The following is a 23,319-nucleotide window of genomic DNA, read 5'->3' on the forward strand; positions in this document are numbered from 1 at the left end:
GATGTGGTAGTAGGCATCCTGGAGATCCAAGGATGTCATGAAATCTCCTTTTTCTAGAATGCCTAGTATTTCTTGAATCGTCACCATCCTGAACGATTGGCTCCGTAGGAAGACATTGAGCGCTCGGAGGTCCAGAATGGGCCTCCACTTGTCCTCTTTCTGGCGTACAAGAAAGAAGTGGGAGTAAAAGCCCTTCCCCTTCAGGGGTGCTGGAACGCGCTCGATAGCTCCTTTCTTCAGCATTACAGAAATTTCCTGGAGAAGCAGGCGTAGGTTTTTGTGCGCCCGTCTGCGTGGAGGAGTTCTGGGAGGGATGGTGGTGAATTCGAGGGAATGGCCAAAACGTATAATTTGGAGAACCCACCGGTCCGTGGTTATGAGTTGCCAATTGTTGAGGAAATGGGTCAATTTTCCTCCAAGTTGTAAGGAGGGATAGGGTGTCTGGACTGGCTGGAGTAGCCCGTCACTGGCGGCCGCCAGTGCCCCTCTTCGCATTCTTGCCTCTGAAGTTCGATCGTCCGTAGGACGATTGACGGCCTTGAGGTTGCTTGTGTTGGTATTGACCTTTGTTAGTATAGGAGTACGAGGACCTATTCTGATAGGAACCTCGATACGAGGACTGCCCTCTGGATCTGTTGCCTCGAAAGGACTGGGTCCGGGACTGTAAGGTCCCCAGAGCCCTGGCCGTATCCGTGTCCTTCTTTATGGTTTGCAATGCCTCATCGATCTTGTCCCCAAAAAGGTGCTGGCCATCGAAGGGCATGTCTAAGACCTTGGATTGCACCTCCTGGCGGAACGACGGCGCCTTAAGCCATCCTTGACGGCGTAGGACCGCAGCTCCAGCAAGTTGACGAAAGCCAGTCATGGCAGCATCAATAGCACAGTCTATTATTTCGGCTGCTGAAGTTTGACCCTCCACTAGTAGAGCCTTGACTTCACCTTGGACTGTGTCAGGCTGGTCTGACAAATATGGGGCTATGTCTTCCCAGAGTTGGCGATTATAACGCCCCAACAGGGCAATGGAGTTGGCCACCTTGACGGTCATGGCCGAAGTTGTCGTGAACCGTTTTCCGATTGTGTCCAGCTTCCTGCCTTCTTTGTCCGGAGGAGCGGACAGCGGGGAGGAAGGGTTGCGGGAGTGCTTCTGGGCCGCCTGTGTGACCACTGAATCAGGTTTAGGGTGCCCATTTAGGCAAGCCGCTGCAGTCAGTGGGGCTTTGTATTTCTTGTCCAGGCGTGGAACAACCGCAGGCACAGAAGCAGGCGTCAGCATCAGTTTCTTGCCTTGTTCCCACAGAAATTCTATTATTGGAATAGATTTAGTCGTCTTTTGAGTCTGCTCCTTAAAATCGTGCAGGAAGCATTCAGTTTCTGTGGATTCGATAGCCATATGGAATCTCTTTGCCGCTCTTTCAACGATTTTATGGAAGCCGCCGATGTCTACCGGCGGCGAGTCCGCTTGGCGCGGTTGGGGCGAAGCTGGTGAAGACGCCACATACTCATCCTCCTCATCATGGGTAGAGTGGGCCTCCTGGACCTCTCCTTCCTCCAATTCTTCCTCTTCCTCATCCTCGTCTAATGACACCACCTCCTGAGGGTGGATCCTCTCATGGTGGGCTTGAGGGAGAGGTCGAGACTGTTTTGGGGCTGCCGCTGGTTTATGAACGATAGGCGACTGATCTCTACTGTCAGCGTCCGGGAAGCGTTGTTTGTAATCCTGTACAAGGAATTTCAGGTCGTTCACCAGAGCAGCTGGCAGGCATATCATGGGGTAACCTCCGTGCTGACATTAGTGTGGACGGAGTGCTCCTGGTAAGAGATTTCCTCTATCTCCTCGTCAGTGCTTTGGCATTTGACATGTAGGTCCGAGATGGAAGTAGCGGGGCCCAGGTGGTCATCCTCTTCTGAGTCTTCACTCTGGAAGATTTCGGGAGGCGGCTGCATCTCCACTTTGCTTGGAGACGTGGTTTCCGGCGTAATATGCGGTTTGGAAGTCTTGCCCAACGCAGGACTGGAGGTGGAAGCCGCCGACGGCGTCGTCGACGGTGGTAGCGTGAGGGATGACACCTCCACGAGCTTGGATTTCTTCCATGTTTCTGAAAGCGCCTTCGTCGACGACGAGTCCTCCGTCGACGGCGTCTTTAACTTCGTCGACGACGACGACGAGTCCTCCGTCGACGGCGTCTTTAACTTCGTCGACGACGACGAGTCCTTCGGCGACGGTAAGGTCTTCGTCGACGGAATCTCCGTAGACGGCAACTTGGTCGTCGACGACGTCCGCGACGTCGTCGGTGCACTCGTCGACGGCGAGCCCGTCGTCGACGTCGTTCTCGTCGACGTTTTCGCCGTCGACGTCTTCGCCGTCGATGCCCTCGTCGATGCCTTCGTCGTCGGGGCTGTCGACGGTGGGTTCTTCGTCGACGTCGTCGTCGACGACAATAGGCTCGTTAGAGAGGATGCCGTCGTCGACGGCGTAGTTTTCGTCGACGGCGTAGTCTTCGACGTCGACAGGGTCTTTGTCGTCGACGACGATTTCAGCAGTAAAACAGAGGAAATAGGTCTACCTGTCGATGACGATGATGGAGATGTCATCGTCGACGGTGAAGGAGACAACGCTGACGTCGTTGACACAGTGGTAGTTACTGAGGTAGTCCTCTGGGCAGGTCTGCTAGATGACTGAGCAGGCTTCTTAAAAGTCTGATTATCCTTAACAGACACAGAAGATGTCGTAGATCTTGCCTCTGAAGACTTCTTGGCTGTCTTCCTAGGAGGAGTGTCTGAGGGGCCAGGGGAAGTTACCCTTGGCCGCTTTTGAGAGACTTCTGAGACCTTAGAGACACTACCCTCGGAAGATTCCAGAGTGTCTCTGTCCTTAAGCCTGTCGAGCCAGATGAGAAGGCGACCTTCCCTGTCTCTCACGGTCTTTTTAGGGAAAGACCTACATATTTTGCAGTCTGCAGGGACGTGGTCAGGATAAAGGCAATATAAGCATAAGGTATGCTTATCATCCACATGGAGCCTTTTCTTCCCACATGAAGAGCAGGCCCTGAAAAGGGCTTTCTTCTGGGATTCAGACATCGAAGAAAGCAGTGGAAAGAAAACACTTACTGCCTCAAAGTGTTACTGAAGTAATCCTTGAAGATTGTAGAGTGAAGATTCACTTTTAAAGGAAAGTAGATGAGTTTTAAGGAATCCTGAGAAGAGCTCAGGCTGGAGACTCCCTAGCACAACGTGCGGTAGAAAATCTGAGGGACTGAGGCTCCTCCCAGGAAGGTTCTAGAGGGAAGTCGGAGCTGATTGGCTGACTGTGAGAGTTTGGTCCTTTTTGCATAAGGACAAAGAAAGGCTACTAAGGGGAGACCCTTAGGCCTATTTTCTCTATGTATGTCTATAGGACATTACTTTTTTATGTACCGGACGCTCCCGTCTCGACGACGGGGAATGATTCAGGCATGTGAATCTATGAAAGACACCCCTAATACTGGATAACTGAAAGAGCTCGCGGCCTACCTTGAAACACAGGTAACACCTGTGGCCCTGCAGGATGGGGATGGGAATGTGAAAATTCGGATCCTGAGGTCCAACGCTACCAAGCAGTCTTCTTGATCTAGGGCAGACAAGACCTGAGTGAGAGTGAACATTTTTAATTTCTCCTTCTTGAGTAAGAGATTGACGGTCCAAAGATCCAAAATGGGCCATAGCCCCTTGTTCTTCCTTGGAATCAGAAAGTAGCGTGAATAACAGCCACTGCCTACTTCTGAAACTGAGACCCTTTCTATAGCTCCCTTGGCCAAGCGAGCTGTAAATTTCTCTTGGAGCAACTTTAAATGATCCTCCATCAGCCGTTCCTGATTTGGCAGAATAGGAGGAGAAAAAAGAAAAAAGAAAAGGAAGAGAATAGCCATCCTGGATGATTTGGAAGACCCACTTGTCCGATGTTATGGATCTCCAGTGTTGAGATGATATCAAATTCTCCCACCAACTGGAGTAGTATGGCCCTGAAGAATCAGCCTAGGAGTGCTTGGAGGCTGCAGCTGCTGAGGGCAGTGTGGTTGATGACTTCTGGCGTCCATTTCGGGATCGGCATGCACCACATACACGTCCTCGCATGCCTTGGGCAGTCTGTGCGGGACGGTAGCTGGGATAGGGCTGACACGTCTGGAAACCCCTTCCATTTGCCATGAAAGGGGCTAAAGGAAGACTGGCCACGGGGCGGAGGAGAGGCCCATGGTTCTGGCCATAGCTTGAGAGTTCTTGAACCTGACCAGGGCAGAGTCTGACTTTTCTTTAAAAAGACGAGTTGCATGAAAGAGTATATCCATCAGATTGGCTTGGACATCGCCTGAGAAGCCAGTTGTTCGCAGCCAGGTGTGGCACCTCAAGACCACCGTCGCTGAAATCGATCTGCCGAGCGAATTGGTCTTATCTAGTCCACACTGTATGGTAAATTTTGCTGCATCTCTCTCCTCCTTGACAGCTTGGGAAAGCACAGCCCGGGCATCCTCCGGGACTTGTGGCAGCACTTGCACAACCGTCTCCCAAAGGGAGTGCTAGAAACGGCCCAATAAGCATGGGGTACTCACCGACCGCAAAGCCAGGCCGAAGGAAGTAAACATCTTCTTCACAAACTAATCTAGTCTCTTGGATTCCCTATCCGGAGGAGTGGAAGGGAATGCACCCTGTCACGTAGAGGCCTGTACCACCAAACTTTCTGGGGTGGGGTGTTGGCTGATGAACTTTGGGTCGCCCGGAGCTGGGCGATGGCGGCATGCAACTGTCATGTTCACAGGAGCCCTTGTGCAGACTTGGACCACGTGCCTAGGTGGATATCAGTAAGTCTTTCATTAAAGGGCAAAAGGAGTTCTGAGGTGGAAGGCCCAGGCTGAAGCACGTCAGTCAGGAGAAGAGTCCTGCCCTTCACTGACAGCAGCTCCCGTCCAAGGACCTCGGATGCCTTTTTATCCACCATGGGCGAGAAAGCAAAAGACAAACAATTGATGGACGGAATGCAGAACAAATCAAAACATTCACCCCCTGTCAAGAGATCTGGGTTAAATTCATCATTCTTTTGCTCACCATGCCACCCCAGTTTAGACATGGTCATATGCAAATCAGTCTTGACCATGTGCCTCATGGGAACGTCCAGCCCGAACTGCCAAGCCAGGTCCTCCCTGGACCGTAAACAAGCATCCTAGGATCGGTTTTGGGGTTTCACCCCATATCAGCCAGGATAGCTGCAATCCAGTGGCACAGTGAGCCCGGGACCCACGTCTGGGTAAACACGGTGCACTTAGGGCGAGAAAGCAAAAGACACACAATTGGCTGGGTCCGAACTGGGGTGGTGTAGTGAGCAAAAGAACGATGGATTTAACGCAGATCTCTTGACTGGGGTAGAATGTTTGAATCATTCAGCATTCCATCCATCATTTGTTGCAGTTACACTTTTCGTCCTAAGTGGGATGGGTATGCCCAGACGTAGGTCCCTTGCTCACTGTGCCACTGGATTCAAGCTAGCTAGGATGATGAAGGGTGACATACCCCAAAACTGGTCCCAGGTTGCTTGTTTCTGGTCCAGGGTAGACCTGGTTTGGCAGTTCAGTCTGGACTGTTCCCATGAGGTACAGGGTCAAGACTGATTTGCATATGGCTGGGGTGGCGTAGTGGGCAAAAGAACGATGGATGTAACCCAGATGTCTTAACTGGGAGAGAATGTTTGAATCATTCAGCATTCCATCCATCATTTGTTGCAGTTATACTTCTTATCCACCTTGGCTTAAGATGCCCCCGCCTCCGTATTCACAGTTGGCGGAGAGAGCATGCCGGTCTCTGGAGAAGTATCCAGTCCACTGGCTTCCCCAAGTTCCCCCTACCAGTCCAACTGCTCTGCAGAGTCATCCTGGTGTTCCAGAGGGTCCATAGACCCCTCCCATTCCTCTCTTGAGCCTAACACATCCACATAGTGTTCAGCCGACAACATAGAACCCCTGGGTTCAATCAACGTTGGAATCAGCGTCGAGAGATGTTGCTTCGACTAGGGTGATTGGGGATAAAGATGGACTGGAACCACCGGTGGCGCTGAAGGCACAGACTTTGGATCTGACACAAGGGGAGATCGCAGTGGCACGACTGGCATCAACCCAGATCAGATCTTTGAAGCCCCATTGCTCACTTTGCCACTGGATTCAAGCAAGCCTGGCTGAAGACGGCTCTAATGCCAGAAACCGGTCCTAGGAAGGCATGGCTTGGCAGTTCGGGCTGGACTGTACCCATTAGGCACAGGGTCAGACTGATGCATATGGCCATGTCTGAACTGGGGCGGCAGAGTGGACTAAAGAACGGTGATGGATTAAACCCAGATCTGTTGACTCGGTGTGAGTGTTTGATTAGTTCAGATGCTCCGTCCACCACCACCCCCTTTTGTACCGCTTTGTTCGCCATAAGTTAGCAGGATATGCTCAGATGTGAGTCCCTTGCTCACTTTGCCATTGGATTCAACCAAGCTTGGCTGAAGACAGCTGTGATGCCAGAAACCGGTCCTAGGAAGCTTGTTTCCGGTCCAGGGAAGGCATGGCTTGGCAGTTCGGGCTGGACTGTTCCCATGAGGCACAGGGTCAGACTGATTTGCATATAACCATGTCTGAACAAGGGTGGCAGAGTGGGATAAAGAACATTGATGGATTAAACCCAGATCTGTTGACTGGGTGTGAGTGTTTGATTGGTTCAGATGCTCAGTCCATCACCACCCCCTTTTGTACCTCATCGGTGCCTTGGCCATGCAGGGCAAGAAGGCTCACCAGAGGGGTCGGCTCATTCAAATAAGTGTTGCATATCTGAGCTGGGATCACTAGGCGCCTTGAAAAGGAGGGATGCGTGAAGTCGACCCTGGCTCTGGCTTCGTAGAATAGTGTCTAGAGTGTCGTGACTCATTACCTTCTTCGTCGGTGGATGACAAGCGAGGTAAAGATGATGACCGCTTGGACTTCTTCTTCTTCTTCTTCTTGTGCCTCTTCCCCGAGTGTCCCGACAACCTCGAGTGGGACTAAGAGGACTTTGGGCTCCGAGAGCAGTCCCGCAACCTCCTCTTCCTCGATCGAGACGGGGACCTCCGCGGAGTCTCACTTGACGTGTCGGCTGTCGGGCCACAAGGAGCTTCAAAGCCCACTCCCGTAAGGTCTTAGGAGCCATGGCCCGACAGTCCGAGCACAACTTTGGATCCTGGTCCCGCTCGAGACACCAGAGGCAGACGAGGTGGGAGCTTAAACCTGGTCTTCCTCGTAGGCATTCTCGACACAATGGAAAAAATATCTGGAAGTCGACAAAAAGTTAAGAAAAAGCCTGCCAAAAAGCAGCAAAGTGGTAGCTCTTTCTGGATTGGCGCTTAACTGGCAGAGAAAGAGACAAACTGACGCCCGCGCACCTGGGTGGCGTCTCTATAGGTACAGCGGCGTCATAACTAACACTAACGACGCCGACGAGGTCACGCGTAGCCGCATGGAGCCACCTGAAGACGCGCTCAAGGGGTATGGCTCAGCAAAAGTTTCCGGATCCAGCCTGATGTCTGGCATCGACCCAGATCATATCTTTGATGCCCCATCGGTGCCTTGGCCATGCAGGGCAAGAAGGCTCACCAGAGGGGTCGGCCCATTCAAATAAGTGTTGCATATTTGAGCTGGGATCGCTTGTCTCTTTGAAAAGGAGGGATGCGCGAAGACGACCCTGGCTACGGCTTCGTAGAATAGTGCCTAGAGTGGCGTGGCGCCTTATCTTCTTTGTCAGTGGATGACAGTCGATGTAAAGATGACGTCCGCTTCGACTTCTTCTTGTGCCTCTTCCCCGAGTGTTCCGAAGACCTCGAGTGGGACGAAGGAGACTTTGGGTTCCCGAGAGCGGTCCCGCAACCTCCTCTTCCTCGATCGAGACCTCCGCAGAGTCTCGCTTGACGTGTCGGCTGTCGGGCCACAATGAGCTTCAAAGCCCACTCCCGTAAAGTCTTAGGAGCCATGGCCCGACAGTCCGAGCACGACTTTGGATCCCTGTCCCACTCGAGGCACCAGAGGCAGACGAGGTGGGAGCTTAAACCAGGTCTTCCTTGTAGGCATCCTCGCACACAATGGAAAAAATCTGGAAGCCGACAAAAAGCCAGCCAAAAAGCTGCAGAGTGGTAGCTATTTCCGGATTGGCGCTTAACTGGCCGGGAAAGACACAAACTGACATCCGCGCGCCAGGGTGGTGTCTATATAGGTACAGCGGGTCATAACTGACACCAACAACGCCGACGAGGTCACACGTACCGCATGGGGCCACCTGATGGCGCGCGCAAGGGGTGTTGCTCAGCAAAAGTTTCCGGATTCAGCCTGACGTCTGGGACATTCAAAGGTAATATAAAAGTAATTGGTTCAGACAATCCTTAGTTTTTCAATTTTAAAGAAAAGTACTGAAGTTGTAGCATGCAGCAGGGTATTGCTCTCTGATCACTGAAGCGTGAGTAGCAAATAGAACACGTAGCGTTCCCTTCACTGGGGAACGTCCCCTTGTTGCAATTCCAAGGTTTCCAAAATAGGGAGTATTCGCGCTGATCACAAGTTCAACACACTAATCAATTTTCAACAAGAAGATTAATTTAAATCATACATTTTTAAATAATAAATCTTTGTTGGGTGATCTCCATCCATTCCAACTTTATATAATTTGTCTTTAATAAGATTTTCACATGCTATGCATCAGAAAATTTCCTCATTCACAAATATAGATCATTCAAATACATTTTAGGCTGGAGTTGCCCTTCGTCAGGGGAAAACAAATCTACAAAGAAATATGAGTGCAGTGAAAACAAGTACTATCCAACAGAAATGACAATCAGTACATTGATGGTTAAAGACCGACTTAATGGCGTGATGATCAGAAAAACTATAATATGAATATAGATTAGAAAATCGACAATCGTGACATGTTAACAAAGAAGAAAACCATTCATTAGAAGCGCTTAGTGCTAGACACCAAAATTCTAAGTGGAGAATCATGCAGGGACTTAATCGTTGTAAATACACAATGATCTTTTGATGGTGAGGACAACTCAACGTGTTGCGATAACCGCGCACACAGATACAGTGAACAAGCACAGATAGAGTGTTATAAATGCCAAGTGTTTCTACATGAAAGCGTTGTGGTATGCACTTCGTGGGAGAAACCAAAATTTCAAGTGGCAAATCACGCAAGGGCTTAATCATAGTAAATACACCATAATAATGAGAACAGCTCAATGTTTTATGATAACCGCGCGTACAGGTGCAGGGAACCAAAACGTGTGAATGTTACACATATAAACACCAAGTGTATCTGAATTTAAGCTTCATAGTACATGCTCATCGCAAGTGGTTTAAGTGCCATTAAAATATGGCCTTAAAAGTGATCCCGTGCCCAAAATAGTCAAATATATTATGTGAGAGTGATATGTCTCATAAAACAGTCCAACATTATTACTGCTCCAGTCTTCGATGTGACAACGCGTTCGGATATTCCGCCATATTGACAAAAGTGTGCAAGTGACTAAGGACTATTTACCGAGATGGAATCACCCAACTAAAAACAGGACTAATGTGAGAAGGGTAGACAGGGGCCATCTTAAAGTGGTTTTTAAAAATATCAAGTAAAAAATTTGATGTACTCTACAAATTAATGTCTAAGCTTGAAGCAGAAACATAAAAAAGGTGCGGATGCTCTGAATGAATAAGCTAAACAAATGAGTACACCTTATGAAGAATAAATGTACATTAGCGCCGAGCTCAGCTACAATGAGATTATAACTGTAATCTGCCTTGAACTATTAAACATTCTGAAATTTGAAACAGATCAACTCATAAATAACAAATTAATTCCATCCTGTCATTTAAACCATTAGGCATAAGTGTATCAAGTCTCTTTATCCAAACGTTTTCTCTTAGTGGAAGGTATTTTCGATTGTCTCTACCCTTTTTGTTGTCAACTGTTTCCAGAATCATGATTTTCAGTTGGCAAATATTATGACTGAATTCCAACAAATGTGATGCAATAACAGATGTCAAATTTCTTGCCCTTATGTTACTCTTATGTTCAGTGAATCTTATTTTCATTTTTCTTTCAGTTTTTCCAATGCATGGCAAGCCACATGGACACTTGAGAAGGTAAACTACATTTGTGGAGTCACAACTGGCAGTAACTGAGTTGAATTCAAAGGTAAGGAATCTGCAGCTAGTAGTCTCTATCAGATTCCTTTTTTCGATCTAGCATTAGCTGAAGTCTCATGTATCTGAAAATGTAAATTATGTCTTTTGTAACTTTACAGTCCATTTTAATTGTTTATTTCAAACGATCAAAGCCACGCAATCCATTCACAAATGAATCACCAAATAGTTACCTAAAAGAAAACTTACTTAACAACATGAAGGACTGGACTTGAAGGTCTGCTGTCTCGGAGCCATGATATAAAAGATCGTGTTCTCTCAGATAAGAGGTTGTCCAACTCTGGAATCTGCATCTGTTTTTAGGAAAAATGATTACTTGACACTTTCCTGAATAGCTTTGAATATTATCATACTAGCACTTTTCCTTTTAATTACACATGAGAATATTGAGAAACTATAAACAATCAGTAATAGGAAAACAATAGCAGAATTCACAAAATAAATTAACAGCAAACAAAGAACACCATACATTAAGCTTAGAATCAGGTTAGTGATTCCAAAACACATGATTAAACTATGATGCATTCTAGACTTAAAAAGGAAATTACACATTGAAGGTAGAAACAGGTTTCCAACTATGGTATTGCACCTATACAATGCATCCACTACGAAGATTCACCATTACAATGGATTCATAGAAACAGATTTAGCACAACAACGAGATAAATTGCAACACATTTAATTTAGAATGCATTGGGTTTCAAGTACTTGGGTGTTGGGGTTTTTACAGTTTACGCATGGGTACTGATAAGGGGTTGTAAGGGTCTTTTAGGGTTCTTGGATTGGTAGCTGCAATGGGTTTTTAGGGTTCAGGGAAGTATAGAGTTAAGATGTACTAATGAGTTGTTTGGGAAGGATAGTACTAAGAGGTACAAGGGGATTTAGGGTTCAGATAAGGGTAGATTTCAGTGGTAGTGAATAGGTTTCATGTTTTCAGAAAAGGGTAGCATTAAGGGTAGTAAGAGGCTTTTATAGTTCAGGGAAAGGCAGTGTTAAGTGATAGTAAGGAGCTTCTACAGTTCAAGGAATGGTAGGTTTAAGGTTTAGTAAGGAATGTTGAGGGTTCAGGGATGGGTAGTGCTAGTGGGTTGTAAATAAGGAAGGGTAGTTGAAAGAAAATTGATTATTTGCGGTGGGGGACTGTTCACCTCAAGGAATTATCACAACCCTTGACAGGGTAAACCCTTAAAGTCACTAGATTAATCTGAGCTCAACCCCCTGGTTGCTAAGCCACAGAGCAATCAGGTGTATTTTGGACAATTTGTAAATAATGTATGCAGTACCAAAAACATTAATAAAGTCAATGTCAAAGAATCAAACCCCCAAATTGGTTTAGAAAAAATATTGTAAATTTTTTAACAAAATGACAAAAATTCAACAAGGGGAATAGGAGATATGAGTTCCTAAATATTTAAGGCAAAATATCACCCAAAAACACAAAGCAGCAATGATAGTCTATGGTCAAGATAGACAGGGACCTAGGTGCAATTTCAGGCTGACCGCGATGGAGCTTGGGCTGGATAAACCAAACAGGTTTGTACTGGTCAAAGATGTTACCTTCTTACTTAGTCTTTTAAGTCCAAATCTACCACAGAAGTACACTTTTAAGGTCCTGTGATCTCAGAGGAGCTCTTAAGAGACTCTCCGATTATCAGGCAGAGATCAACAGCAGAGTCTGGACCAGGTCCAAGTGCCACTGGTCAGCATGTTGCCTCCCTGTAACCACACAGGAGGTCTGCTAACTGATCTTTGGAGTCCACTGCTTTGTTCTAGGTACAAGAAGAGGGCACAGGTTCAATACTTTAGGGCCTCTTTTCTGGGCACAGGCAGGAGGCCCAATCATCTTCTGTATGTCCAGAAAGTTTCCTGAAGTTGGTGCCTGGAGGTGCAACATTTTAGCCTGCCACAAGCTAGTGGGTGGGGGGTGACTACTGACCCATCCATAACAAATGGGCTAAAAGTACCAGGAACTGACCTACCCACTTTTACGATACAAAAGGGGGATGATGGACGGAGCGTTTGAACAAATCAAACACTCACCCCCAGTCAACTGATCTGGGTTTAATCCATCACCATTCTTTAGTTCACTCAGCCACCCCAGTTCAGACATGGCTATATACAAATCAGTCTGATCCTGTGCCTCGTGGGAACAGTCCAGTCCGAACTGCCAAGCCATGTCTTCCATGGACTGGAAACAAGCATCCTGGGACCGGTTTCGGATTCATAATCCTCATCAGCCAGGCTATCTTGAATCCAGTGGCCAATTGAACAAGGGACTCACGTCTGGGTTTAATCCATTACATGAATGTAATGGATTAAACCCAGATCAGTTGACTGGGGGTGAGTGTTTGATTTGTTCAAGCGCTCCGTCCATCATCCCCTTTTGTATCGCTTTCTTCGCCCTATAAACGTGGGTAAAAAATGGATTGCAGGATTCGATTGTTTTTTTAAGGCCTGTAAAGAAAATTTAATCCACACGAAAAGGGTAAAGACAGTTGGGAGAAATTTGTACTGGATAACTCGCATAACAGCAACATGTCTAAATTAAGAATACTAAGTTGGAATGTGGACGGCCTAAACAGTAAAAATAAAAGAAATTTAGTAAAAGAAGAGATTAAGATGTATAATCCGAATATAGTTTTGCTATCAGAGACACATGTAAAATATCAAGATCGCAAGCTGCTTTCACAATTGAATTATAATTTGGTGGTATGCTCTACCCTAGATGAGACTATAAGAGGGGTAGCTATTCTAATACAACGAGGTGCTAGATTTGTAACAACTAAAACTGCTTCAGATGCTCGGGGGAGGTGGGCAATTGCGCAGATGCAATGTGATAATTTTAAAATAGTACTATGTGTAATATATGGACCAAATATCGATGACCCAATAATCTTTGAAGAGTTGAGTCTAGAATTACTGGAATGGGAAGGAGAATTGGTAATAGCAGGGGATTTTAACTGCACTATCAATTATAAAATAGACTCCACCGGCCAAAGCAAACACAAAAGAATGTATAAAGTTAGAACAGCAATCTTGGAATTAGCTAGATTGAATAATGTTAGAGACATATGGAGATCAAAATATCCTCTCCAGGCAGGCTACACATACTACTCTGTACCGCATAGATCCTGTTCAAGAATAGATATGATTTGGGCTTCAGAACAAATTTTAGATAACTGTGTGATTGACATTTGCCCTAAAGTTACCTCCGACCACAATCCCCTATTACTTGAAGTTATGTTTAAAGATCAAACTAAAGAAACACGAAAATTCACCTTCCCGAGACATTTATTAACAGATACAAGATTTTCTACCCTACTTAAGCAACATATTCAGGAGTTTATCTCAATCAATATTAATACGGCTAATATAAACATGGTATGGGATTCATGTAAATGCAGTATTAGAGGCTTCGCCCAGCAATATATATTTAGGCAAAACTCTGAGAACCGACACAAGAAAAAACAAATAATAGACGAGATACGAAATATGGAAATAGGCTTGGCAGAGGCAACAAGATTTGCAAAGAATAATATTGAAGGTATTAGGCTAAAGTTGACGAAACTACGAGCAGGCTTATTAAAAACGTTGAGAGAAAGATACACTTTACAACTACACAGGTATAAATTTAAACAATATGAAGGTGGCGATCGCATTGGGAAACTATTGGCCTTTAAAACCGCGGATAGGAAAGCTAAAACAAAAATTAAAGAAATAGTAGGGAACAACTTAAATACATATGATAGAACGGATCAAATATTAAGCCAGTTTGTTAAATTTTACCAACAATTGTACACACCAGAGAGATTACCTGCAAAATCAGCTATAATACAATATTTAGAAAAATACTTGACCGCTTCTCAAATATTAAATACTGAAGCAGCCCAACAACTCAATTCTGTAATAACACTAGATGAAATAAAACGGGCCATAGATAATCTACCATCAGGGAAAGCGGTCGGAGAAGACTGTTTACCAGGTGAATTATACAAACTCTGCGCTCAAGAACTATTACCCCTACTAGAGAAAGTGATAAACTCAATTAGCGTCTCCAAACATGCACCTCCTTCATGGAAAATAGCGAAAATCGTTTTTTTTTTAAAAAAGGGAAACCCGAAAAAGAATGTGGGTCTTATCGACCGATTTCCTTACTTAACACTGATGTTAAAATCTTCTCTAAGATACTTGCAAATCGGCTCGCCCCCAGTATGCCTTCTATTGTTAATCTACAGCAGCACGGTTTTGTTATGGGAAGGGATACCACCACACACGTTAATACTTCAATAGTTGCCTTTGATGTTGCCGAAGGTACAAACACCCCGCTCGGTATGATTTTGTTAGACGCCGAAAAGGCTTTTGACCGAGTGGGGTGGGATTATCTGGGGGAAGTATTAAAGAAATTGGGGCTTTCCGGGTCCTATTTGGACTGGGTTATGTCCCTTTATGATGAACCTTTAGCTTTGATTAGCTATGGAGATAAAGAATCAGCGTGTTTTAAAATATCAAGAGGCACAAGACAAGGCTGTCCCCTTTCCCCCTTACTTTTTGCCCTTTCTTTAGAACCTTTTTTAAATGCACTAAACGATCAAGTCAACATTATTCCAGTGATTCATCGAGGTATTGTTTTGAAATTAACGGCTTATGCTGACGACATAGCCATTTATACGAGTGATATTAATAAAGCTATGCCAGAAATTATTAACGAAGCACAAAAATACGGCTTAATCTCAGGCTATAAATTGAATGTGAGTAAAACTCAAATTCTAGCTAACTATACCCCGGATATCCATATTTATGACACTTGCAGAGAAGCTACTTATTTAGGTATTAAGTTAATGGCCAAAGCAGGGAAAATATTGGAAACAAATTATGATACTTTTCTAAAAGAAACCACTACAACTCTTAAAAAATGGCACAAAATCCCTCTCAGTCTATTAGGCCGACTAAATCTGATTAAAATGAAAATACTTCCCAAGTTACTCTATCTGTTTAGAGCCATACCTTTACAACCGAACCAACTTTTTTTTTAAAAACTAAATGCCGCTTGCAGCAGCTTTATTTGGGGATATAAAAAGGCACGCAGGGCCATAAAATTTTTGACATTACCAACTTCAAAAGGGGGACTTGCTTTTCCGGACTTTAATTTATATTTTTTGGCAACCTTTTTTTTTCGAATTCGGAGCTTATTAAAGAAAGAGTCTTGCCTATTTTTTTATCAATACTTGTTGGGTACTGACTCCAACCAATTTCTGCTCCGCATACATGACCCAAACTATTACAAGCGGGTGAAATTTAAGACTGCTAAACATGCTATAAACATTTGGAAGAAAATCATGCACATCAGTCAGATTTCATTTTATAATACTGAACTCAGGCTATGGGACAATCCGGGTCTTCCGGGTATTTTTTCGGATGGGACTGGGTATCGTTGGATTAATTGCGGTATCAACACATTAGGCGATATATTTGGTAACAATGGTATGTTAGATTTTGAAACCATGAAAATATTAAATGGCGTAACAAACGATATGCATTATAGATATCGCCAACTTAGAGACTTTATCAATAAAATGAAAATAACTGCAGCTACTCAGTCCGAAATTATAGAGTGTATATATTCTGATAAAACTAAATCACTTATAAAGTTGGGATACCAACTTTTATCTAAAGATACATGTGAAAACACTACTAAAATTGCTACTAAGTGGTCTCGCCGGCTAAATCGGGACATAACCTCAGAGCAGATTAGTAAAGCTTTAACGCATATAAGTGATGTTGTGCACTCATCCAACTTAAGATTGCAATCATATAGGACTATCACCGAATTATATTATACCCCGCAGAGAATCTCTGCCTGGGCTCAAGGGAACCAAATTTCTGATAAAACGAAATGTGTGAAGTGTAATACCTATGCTGCTGATATAGAACACATGCTCTACTCTTGCCCGGCATATTCTAGTTACTGGATGAGAATCACAAAACACCTTCAAGATAGTCAGATTAAGATACCGGATTTATCCCCCCAGTTGGTCTTACTTGATATCTATGAGACTAACTGTCCCAACCAAGATCTCATAACAATCCTGCTAGCCTGTGCAAGATTAATAATAGCGAGAGCTTGGATATCTAAGAATACTCCAACTGTTGCCGAATGGTTAGCATTGGTTATAGAAGTCAGAACTATGGAACTTACACTCGCTAAATATAGAGGACCAAAAACTCTTGCTAGAAAGGAAAAGATTTGGAAACAATTTTTTGCTGTATAAAAAAATGGGGACTGTTGAAGATGTATGCGGGCGATTTTCAATCACTACTATTTGTTTTTGTGAACTATCTCCCCCCTTTTTTTTTTTTTCTCCCCCCTCGCTTACTTCTCTATCCTTCTTCACTATGGCCGTACAGAGGTTGTATATTTTAGTTCTCTTTCTACCTTCTTTTTTCTTTGTGTCTCCCAATCTCCTAACCCTTTAATCATAACTATTGTAAATTTATGCTTTCTAAAGATACTGAAATTGTATTTATGCATTATGTTCGACTTTTTACTGTTTCCTGCAACAATAAAAATTATAAAAAAAAAAAAAAAAAAAAAGAATCCAGTGGCCAAGTGAACAAGGGACTCACGTCTGAGCATACCCTGCCACACTTAGGGCGAACAAAGCGATACAAAAGGGGATGATGGACGGAGCGTTTGAACAAATCAAACACTCACCCCCAGTCAACTGATCTGGGTTTAATCCATCACCATTCTTTAGTTCACTCAGCCACCCCAGTTCAGACATGGCTATATGCAAATCAGTCTGACCTTGTGCCTCGTGGGAACAGTCCAGCCCGAACTGCCAAGCCATGTCTTCCCTGGACCGGAAACAAGCATTCTGGGACCGGTTTCGGATTCATAATCCTCATCAGCCAGGCTATCTTGAATCCAGTGGCCAAGTGAACAAGGGACTCACGTCTGAGCATACCCTGCCACACTTAGGGCGAACAAAGCGATACAAAAGGGGATGATGGACGGAGCGTTTGATCAAATCAAACCAAACACTCACCCCCAGTCAACTGATCTGGGTTTAATCCATCACCATTCTTTAGTTCACTCAGCCACCCCAGTTCAGACATGGCTATATGCAAATCAGTCTGACCCTGTGCCTCGTGGGAACAGTCCAGCCCGAACTGCCAAGCCATGTCTTCCCTGGACCAGAAACAAGCATCCTGGGACCGGTTTCGGATTCAAAATCCTCATCAGCCAGGCTATCTTGAATCCAGTGGCCAAGTGAACAAGGGACTCACGTCTGAGCATACCCTGCCACACTTAGGGCGAACAAAGCGATACAAAAGGGGATGATGGATGGAGCGTTTGAACAAATCAAACACTCACCCCCAGTCAACTGATCTGGGTTTAATCCATCACTATTCTTTAGTTCACTCAGCCACCCCAGTTCAGACATGGCTATATGCAAAATCAGTCTGACCCTGTGCCTCGTGGGAACAGTCCAGCCCGAATTGCCAAGCCATGTCTTCCCTGGACAAGAAACAAGCATCCTGGGACCGGTTTCGGATTCATAATCCTCATCAGCCAGGCTATCTTGAATCCAGTGGCCAAGTGAACAAGGGACTCACGTCTGAGCATACCCTGCCACACTTAGGGCGAACAAAGCGATACAAAAGGGGATGATGGACGGAGCGTTTGAACAAATCAAACACTCACCCCCAGTCAACTGATCTGGGTTTAATCCATCACCATTCTTTAGTTCACTCAGCCACCCCAGTTCAGACATGGCTATATGCAAATCAGTCTGACCTTGTGCCTCGTGGGAACAGTCCAGCCCGAACTGCCAAGCCATGTCTTCCCTGGACCGGAAACAAGCATTCTGGGACCGGTTTCGGATTCATAATCCTCATCAGCCAGGCTATCTTGAATCCAGTGGCCAAGTGAACAAGGGACTCACGTCTGAGCATACCCTGCCACACTTAGGGCGAACAAAGCGATACAAAAGGGGATGATGGACGGAGCGTTTGATCAAATCAAACCAAACACTCACCCCCAGTCAACTGATCTGGGTTTAATCATCACCATTCTTTAGTTCACTCAGCCACCCCAGTTCAGACATGGCTATATGCAAATCAGTCTGACCCTGTGCCTCGTGGGAACAGTCCAGCCCGAACTGCCAAGCCATGTCTTCCCTGGACCAGAAACAAGCATCCTGGGACCGGTTTCGGATTCAAAATCCTCATCAGCCAGGCTATCTTGAATCCAGTGGCCAAGTGAACAAGGGACTCACGTCTGAGCATACCCTGCCACACTTAGGGCGAACAAAGCGATACAAAAGGGGATGATGGATGGAGCGTTTGAACAAATCAAACACTCACCCCCAGTCAACTGATCTGGGTTTAATCCATCACTATTCTTTAGTTCACTCAGCCACCCCAGTTCAGACATGGCTATATGCAAATCAGTCTGACCCTGTGCCTCGTGGGAACAGTCCAGCCCGAATTGCCAAGCCATGTCTTCCCTGGACAAGAAACAAGCATCCTGGGACCGGTTTCGGATTCATAATCCTCATCAGCCAGGCTATCTTGAATCCAGTGGCCAAGTGAACAAGGGACTCACGTCTGAGCATACCCTGCCACACTTAGGGCGAACAAAGCGATACAAAAGGGGATGATGGACGGAGCGTTTGAACAAATCAAACACTCACCCCCAGTCAACTGATCTGGGTTTAATCCATCACCATTCTTTAGTTCACTCAGCCACCCCAGTTCAGACATGGCTATATGAAAATCAGTCTGACCTTGTGCCTCGTGGGAACAGTCCAGCCCGAACTGCCAAGCCATGTCTTCCCTGGACCGGAAACAAGCATTCTGGGACCGGTTTCGGATTCATAATCCTCATCAGCCAGGCTATCTTGAATCCAGTGGCCAAGTGAACAAGGGACTCACGTCTGAGCATACCCTGCCACACTTAGGGCGAACAAAGCGATACAAAAGGGGATGATGGACGGAGCGTTTGATCAAATCAAACCAAACACTCACCCCCAGTCAACTGATCTGGGTTTAATCCATCACCATTCTTTAGTTCACTCAGCCACCCCAGTTCAGACATGGCTATATGCAAATCAGTCTGACCCTGTGCCTCGTGGGAACAGTCCAGCCCGAACTGCCAAGCCATGTCTTCCCTGGACCAGAAACAAGCATCCTGGGACCGGTTTCGGATTCAAAATCCTCATCAGCCAGGCTATCTTGAATCCAGTGGCCAAGTGAACAAGGGACTCACGTCTGAGCATACCCTGCCACACTTAGGGCGAACAAAGCGATACAAAAGGGGATGATGGATGGAGCGTTTGAACAAATCAAACACTCACCCCCAGTCAACTGATCTGGGTTTAATCCATCACTATTCTTTAGTTCACTCAGCCACCCCAGTTCAGACATGGCTATATGCAAATCAGTCTGACCCTGTGCCTCGTGGGAACAGTCCAGCCCGAACTGCCAAGCCATGTCTTCCCTGGACAAGAAACAAGCATCCTGGGACCGGTTTCGGATTCATAATCCTCATCAGCCAGGCTATCTTGAATCCAGTGGCCAATTGAACAAGGGACTCACGTCTGGGTTTAATCCATTACATGAATGTAATGGATTAAACCCAGATCAGTTGACTGGGGGTGAGTGTTTGATTTGTTCAAGTGCTCCGTCCATCATCCCCTTTTGTATCGCTTTCTTCGCCCTAAGTGTGGCAGGGTATGCTCAGACGTGAGTCCCTTGTTCACTTGGCCACTGGATTCAAGATAGCATGGCTGATGAGGATTATGAATCCGAAACCGGTCCCAGGATGCTAGTTTCTGGTCCAGGGAAGACATGGCTTGGCAGTTCGGGCTGGACTGTTCCCATAAGGCACAGGGTCAGACTGATTTGCATATAGCCATGTCTGAACTGGGGTGGCTGAGTGAACTAAAGAATGGTAATGGATTAAACCCAGATCAGTTGACTGGGGGTGAGTGTTTGATTTGTTCAAGTGCTCCGTCCATCATCCCCTTTTGTATCGCTTTGTTCGCCCTAAGTGTGGCAGGGTATGCTCAGACGTGAGTCCCTTGTTCACTTGGCCACTGGATTCAAGATAGCCTTGCTGATGAGGATTATGAATCCGAAACCGGTCCCAGGATGCTTCTTTCTGGTCCAGGGAAGACATGGCTTGGCAGTTCGGGCTGGACTGTTCCCATAAGGCACAGGGTCAGACTGGGGTGGCTGAGTGAACTAAAGAATGGTAATGGATTAAACCCAGATCAGTTGACTGGGGGTGAGTGTTTGATTTGTTCAAGCGCTCCGTCCATCATCCCCTTTTGTATCGCTACCCACTTTTACAGCAGTTCTGAGTTTGCCTTACAGCAAACAGGCCCGACATTCTATGCGTCAGGTCTTGGCATCCTCTTCTCTCTCTTTCAAGTACGGTCCAAATGTTAAATGTGGCTCAACAGACCTGTCAAGCAGGATTTGACACTATGCTGTCACTCCCACCCTACATATTCTGCGGCATTCAGAAGACTCATCGCTGCCCATTCAGGTCAGCCTATTGTTTGCTCCTGGGAGACATTTTACACCTATTACACATCTATTCAAGACTGACAGCAAGCTGAGAGCTGGCAGAGGCAGGCCTCGAAAAATCTACTCACTCATTCGCAATGATGAGTCTGTTTTTATCATGGCCTATTTGCCTATTCTGGTGAGAAAGCTCAAGCTGGCAAAGTACAGGTGTTCTGTTTAGTACAAACGTGAATGAGCAATAAAGATATCTTTAAATCTTGTTTTTATCTTGACACATTTCCTACACATTCAAAGACAGAGGTCAAGTGTCAGCTCATGTCTTCTTACAAACTGCTGCTCATTTTATCCCTGAGATCCTCCGATTGCAAAGTTGACAGATTCTGTAAAGTGAACTGTCTGACAATTGAGCTCGGTTACAGGTAGAGGGAAATGAAAGGCTGTAGGACTTCAGTTTCTTTTTTTACAACACAACATTTAAATAGCTTGAAAATGAACTGTACAAATATTACATAATAAGTCAGCAATTAGGAAAGCACATTTTCTAAAATTCTGAAGTGTAATGGACACAAAGATTTTATTAGGATTAAAACAAATCAGAACACTTTACTTTGTGATGTGCAAATGATAAACATTTGCTGAAACCAGATGTATGCACATTATCGTTTGTATGCTATTTATCAGTAAATGTTTGTGTACCAGTTTGAGGCCATTTCAATGTAAAATATGCTGTCTGTAAATGAAGGTGTGCTACAACATCATGCTTTTATAATATATTTATTAAAAGCGAGATTTTTGTAAACTTGAACTTAGCAACGTTTCTTTCACCGATCTGGTAACGTGCTTTTAGTGAATTAAGAGTCAAGTCAGGGGTTACGTGTACCCTATATGTGGGCTAGATTTGTAATATAAATGAAGTAGAAGTTTACTCTATTAAATCAAACAGAATAGTTTAACTATAGCAGCCATGCCGAACTAATATTTTTAAGTGCTCTCATATGTGATAATGAAGAACAATGTGGCTTAGTGAAATAAAATATTTCTCCAGGATCACATAATTTGAGACCAGTTTGAGGTAAGTGCATTACAGTTAGGTTGAGTACATTACTCAAGTCACTAGACCTGCAGGCCTGGTAAAATTTTTATTATTTTTTAAGACCTGAGAGGTGTATGCTAATTAGCCTTCTGACAGTTCAGTACATTTCTGAAAGTTACTTTTCCTTAATATTTAATACAAATCTGACTTCACCATTGAATTGGAATTTTATTAACTATTAAAAATAGTGGTGCAATTATTTTTTATCTGGTCCCTTTTCAGAGTTCGCAGTATTAGTATTTAACATGCACTCTGGCTTTCTACATAGGACCACTATCTCTACTACAATAAGGAAAATGCTACTTACCAGTATGCATCTGTTCTTGGCATGTAGAGCTGCAGATTCACACACTATGCATAGAACGCCATCTGGTGTTGGGCCCGGATGTTTGCTGTTTGTTATTGTCGTGGAACAAGTCTTTGGAAGTCACAAGATAGGTGACTCCTCTTTTGGACAATAGTGCGCGTGGGCATCAACTCCATCTTCAGATTGGTTTTTCGCCAAGAAGGGAAATGATGGAGTTTGTGAGAACAAAAAGAGATGTCCATGTATATTGCATCTAATTAAGATAATCCTGGAAGATATCAAGGTAGCCGGGGAGGTGGGTGGGCGTCAGTGAATCTGCAGCTCTACATGCCAAGAACAGATGCATACTGGCAAGTAGCATTTTCCGTTCGAGGCATATGAGCTGCAGATCACACACTATGCATAGATTGCATAGCAGTACTGTCCCTTTAGCGGCGACCACCAGTATCTGTTGCAGTAGTCTGAAATAGTGTTGCGTGTTGTTTTGTTTGCAGATCTACACAATAGCGTTTTGTGAATGTGTGTGGTTTAGACCATGTAGCTGCTTTACAGATATTATCTATGGGAATGTTTCCTAGAAAAGCCATGGAAGCCCCTATTTTGCGAGTGGAATGAGCTTTAGGGGGAAAAGAAAGTGTATGTTTTGCCTTGGGATAGCAAATCTGTATACATTTGGCGATCCGCCTTGCAATTCCAGATTTTGATATGGGATTGCCTTTATGTGTTGGTGAGAAGGAAACAAAAAGTTGTTTTATTTTGCAAAAAGGTTTTGTTCCGTCAATGTAGTGAGAAGTGCTTTTTACGTCTAGTGTATGAAGAGCTCTTTCTGCAGCTGTTTGTGGTTGCGAGAAGAATACTGGCAACTCTACAGACTGTTTGAGATGGAGGGGAGTAATAACTTTTGGAAGGAAGTTGGGATTTGTTCTGAGAACCACTTTGCTATGATGAAGTTGTAAAAATGGTTCTTGAATAGTTAGTGCCTGTAGCTCACTGACTCTCCTGAGAGATGTGATAACGACAAAGAAAGCAACTTTTCATGTAAGAAATTGTAGCTCACATTTATGCAGAGGTTCAAATGGAGGACCCATTAACCTAGTGAGAATGATGTTTAGATTCCACACTTGAGAGGGTGGTACTCTGGGAGAAATTATTCTTTTGAGGCC

The 23,319-nt window shown here is 44.9% G+C and overlaps 1 protein-coding gene across 3 annotated transcripts in view; it reads right to left on the reverse strand.

The window, feature by feature from the left end:
• The window catches only part of SEC24B (SEC24 homolog B, COPII component), a 722,844-nt gene that overhangs the window by 34,813 nt on the left and 664,712 nt on the right, over positions 1–23,319 (reverse strand). For all 3 annotated transcript variants that reach the window (XM_078676584.1, XM_078676585.1, XM_078676583.1), the window contains one exon: positions 10,410–10,513. In XM_078676584.1, the coding sequence (XP_078532710.1) occupies positions 10,410–10,513 (104 nt within the window). The remainder of the gene's footprint in view (positions 1–10,409; positions 10,514–23,319) is intronic.

This window comes from Lissotriton helveticus, chromosome 2_1, assembly GCF_964261635.1.
Source record: "Lissotriton helveticus chromosome 2_1, aLisHel1.1, whole genome shotgun sequence".
NCBI lineage: Eukaryota > Metazoa > Chordata > Amphibia > Caudata > Salamandridae > Lissotriton > Lissotriton helveticus.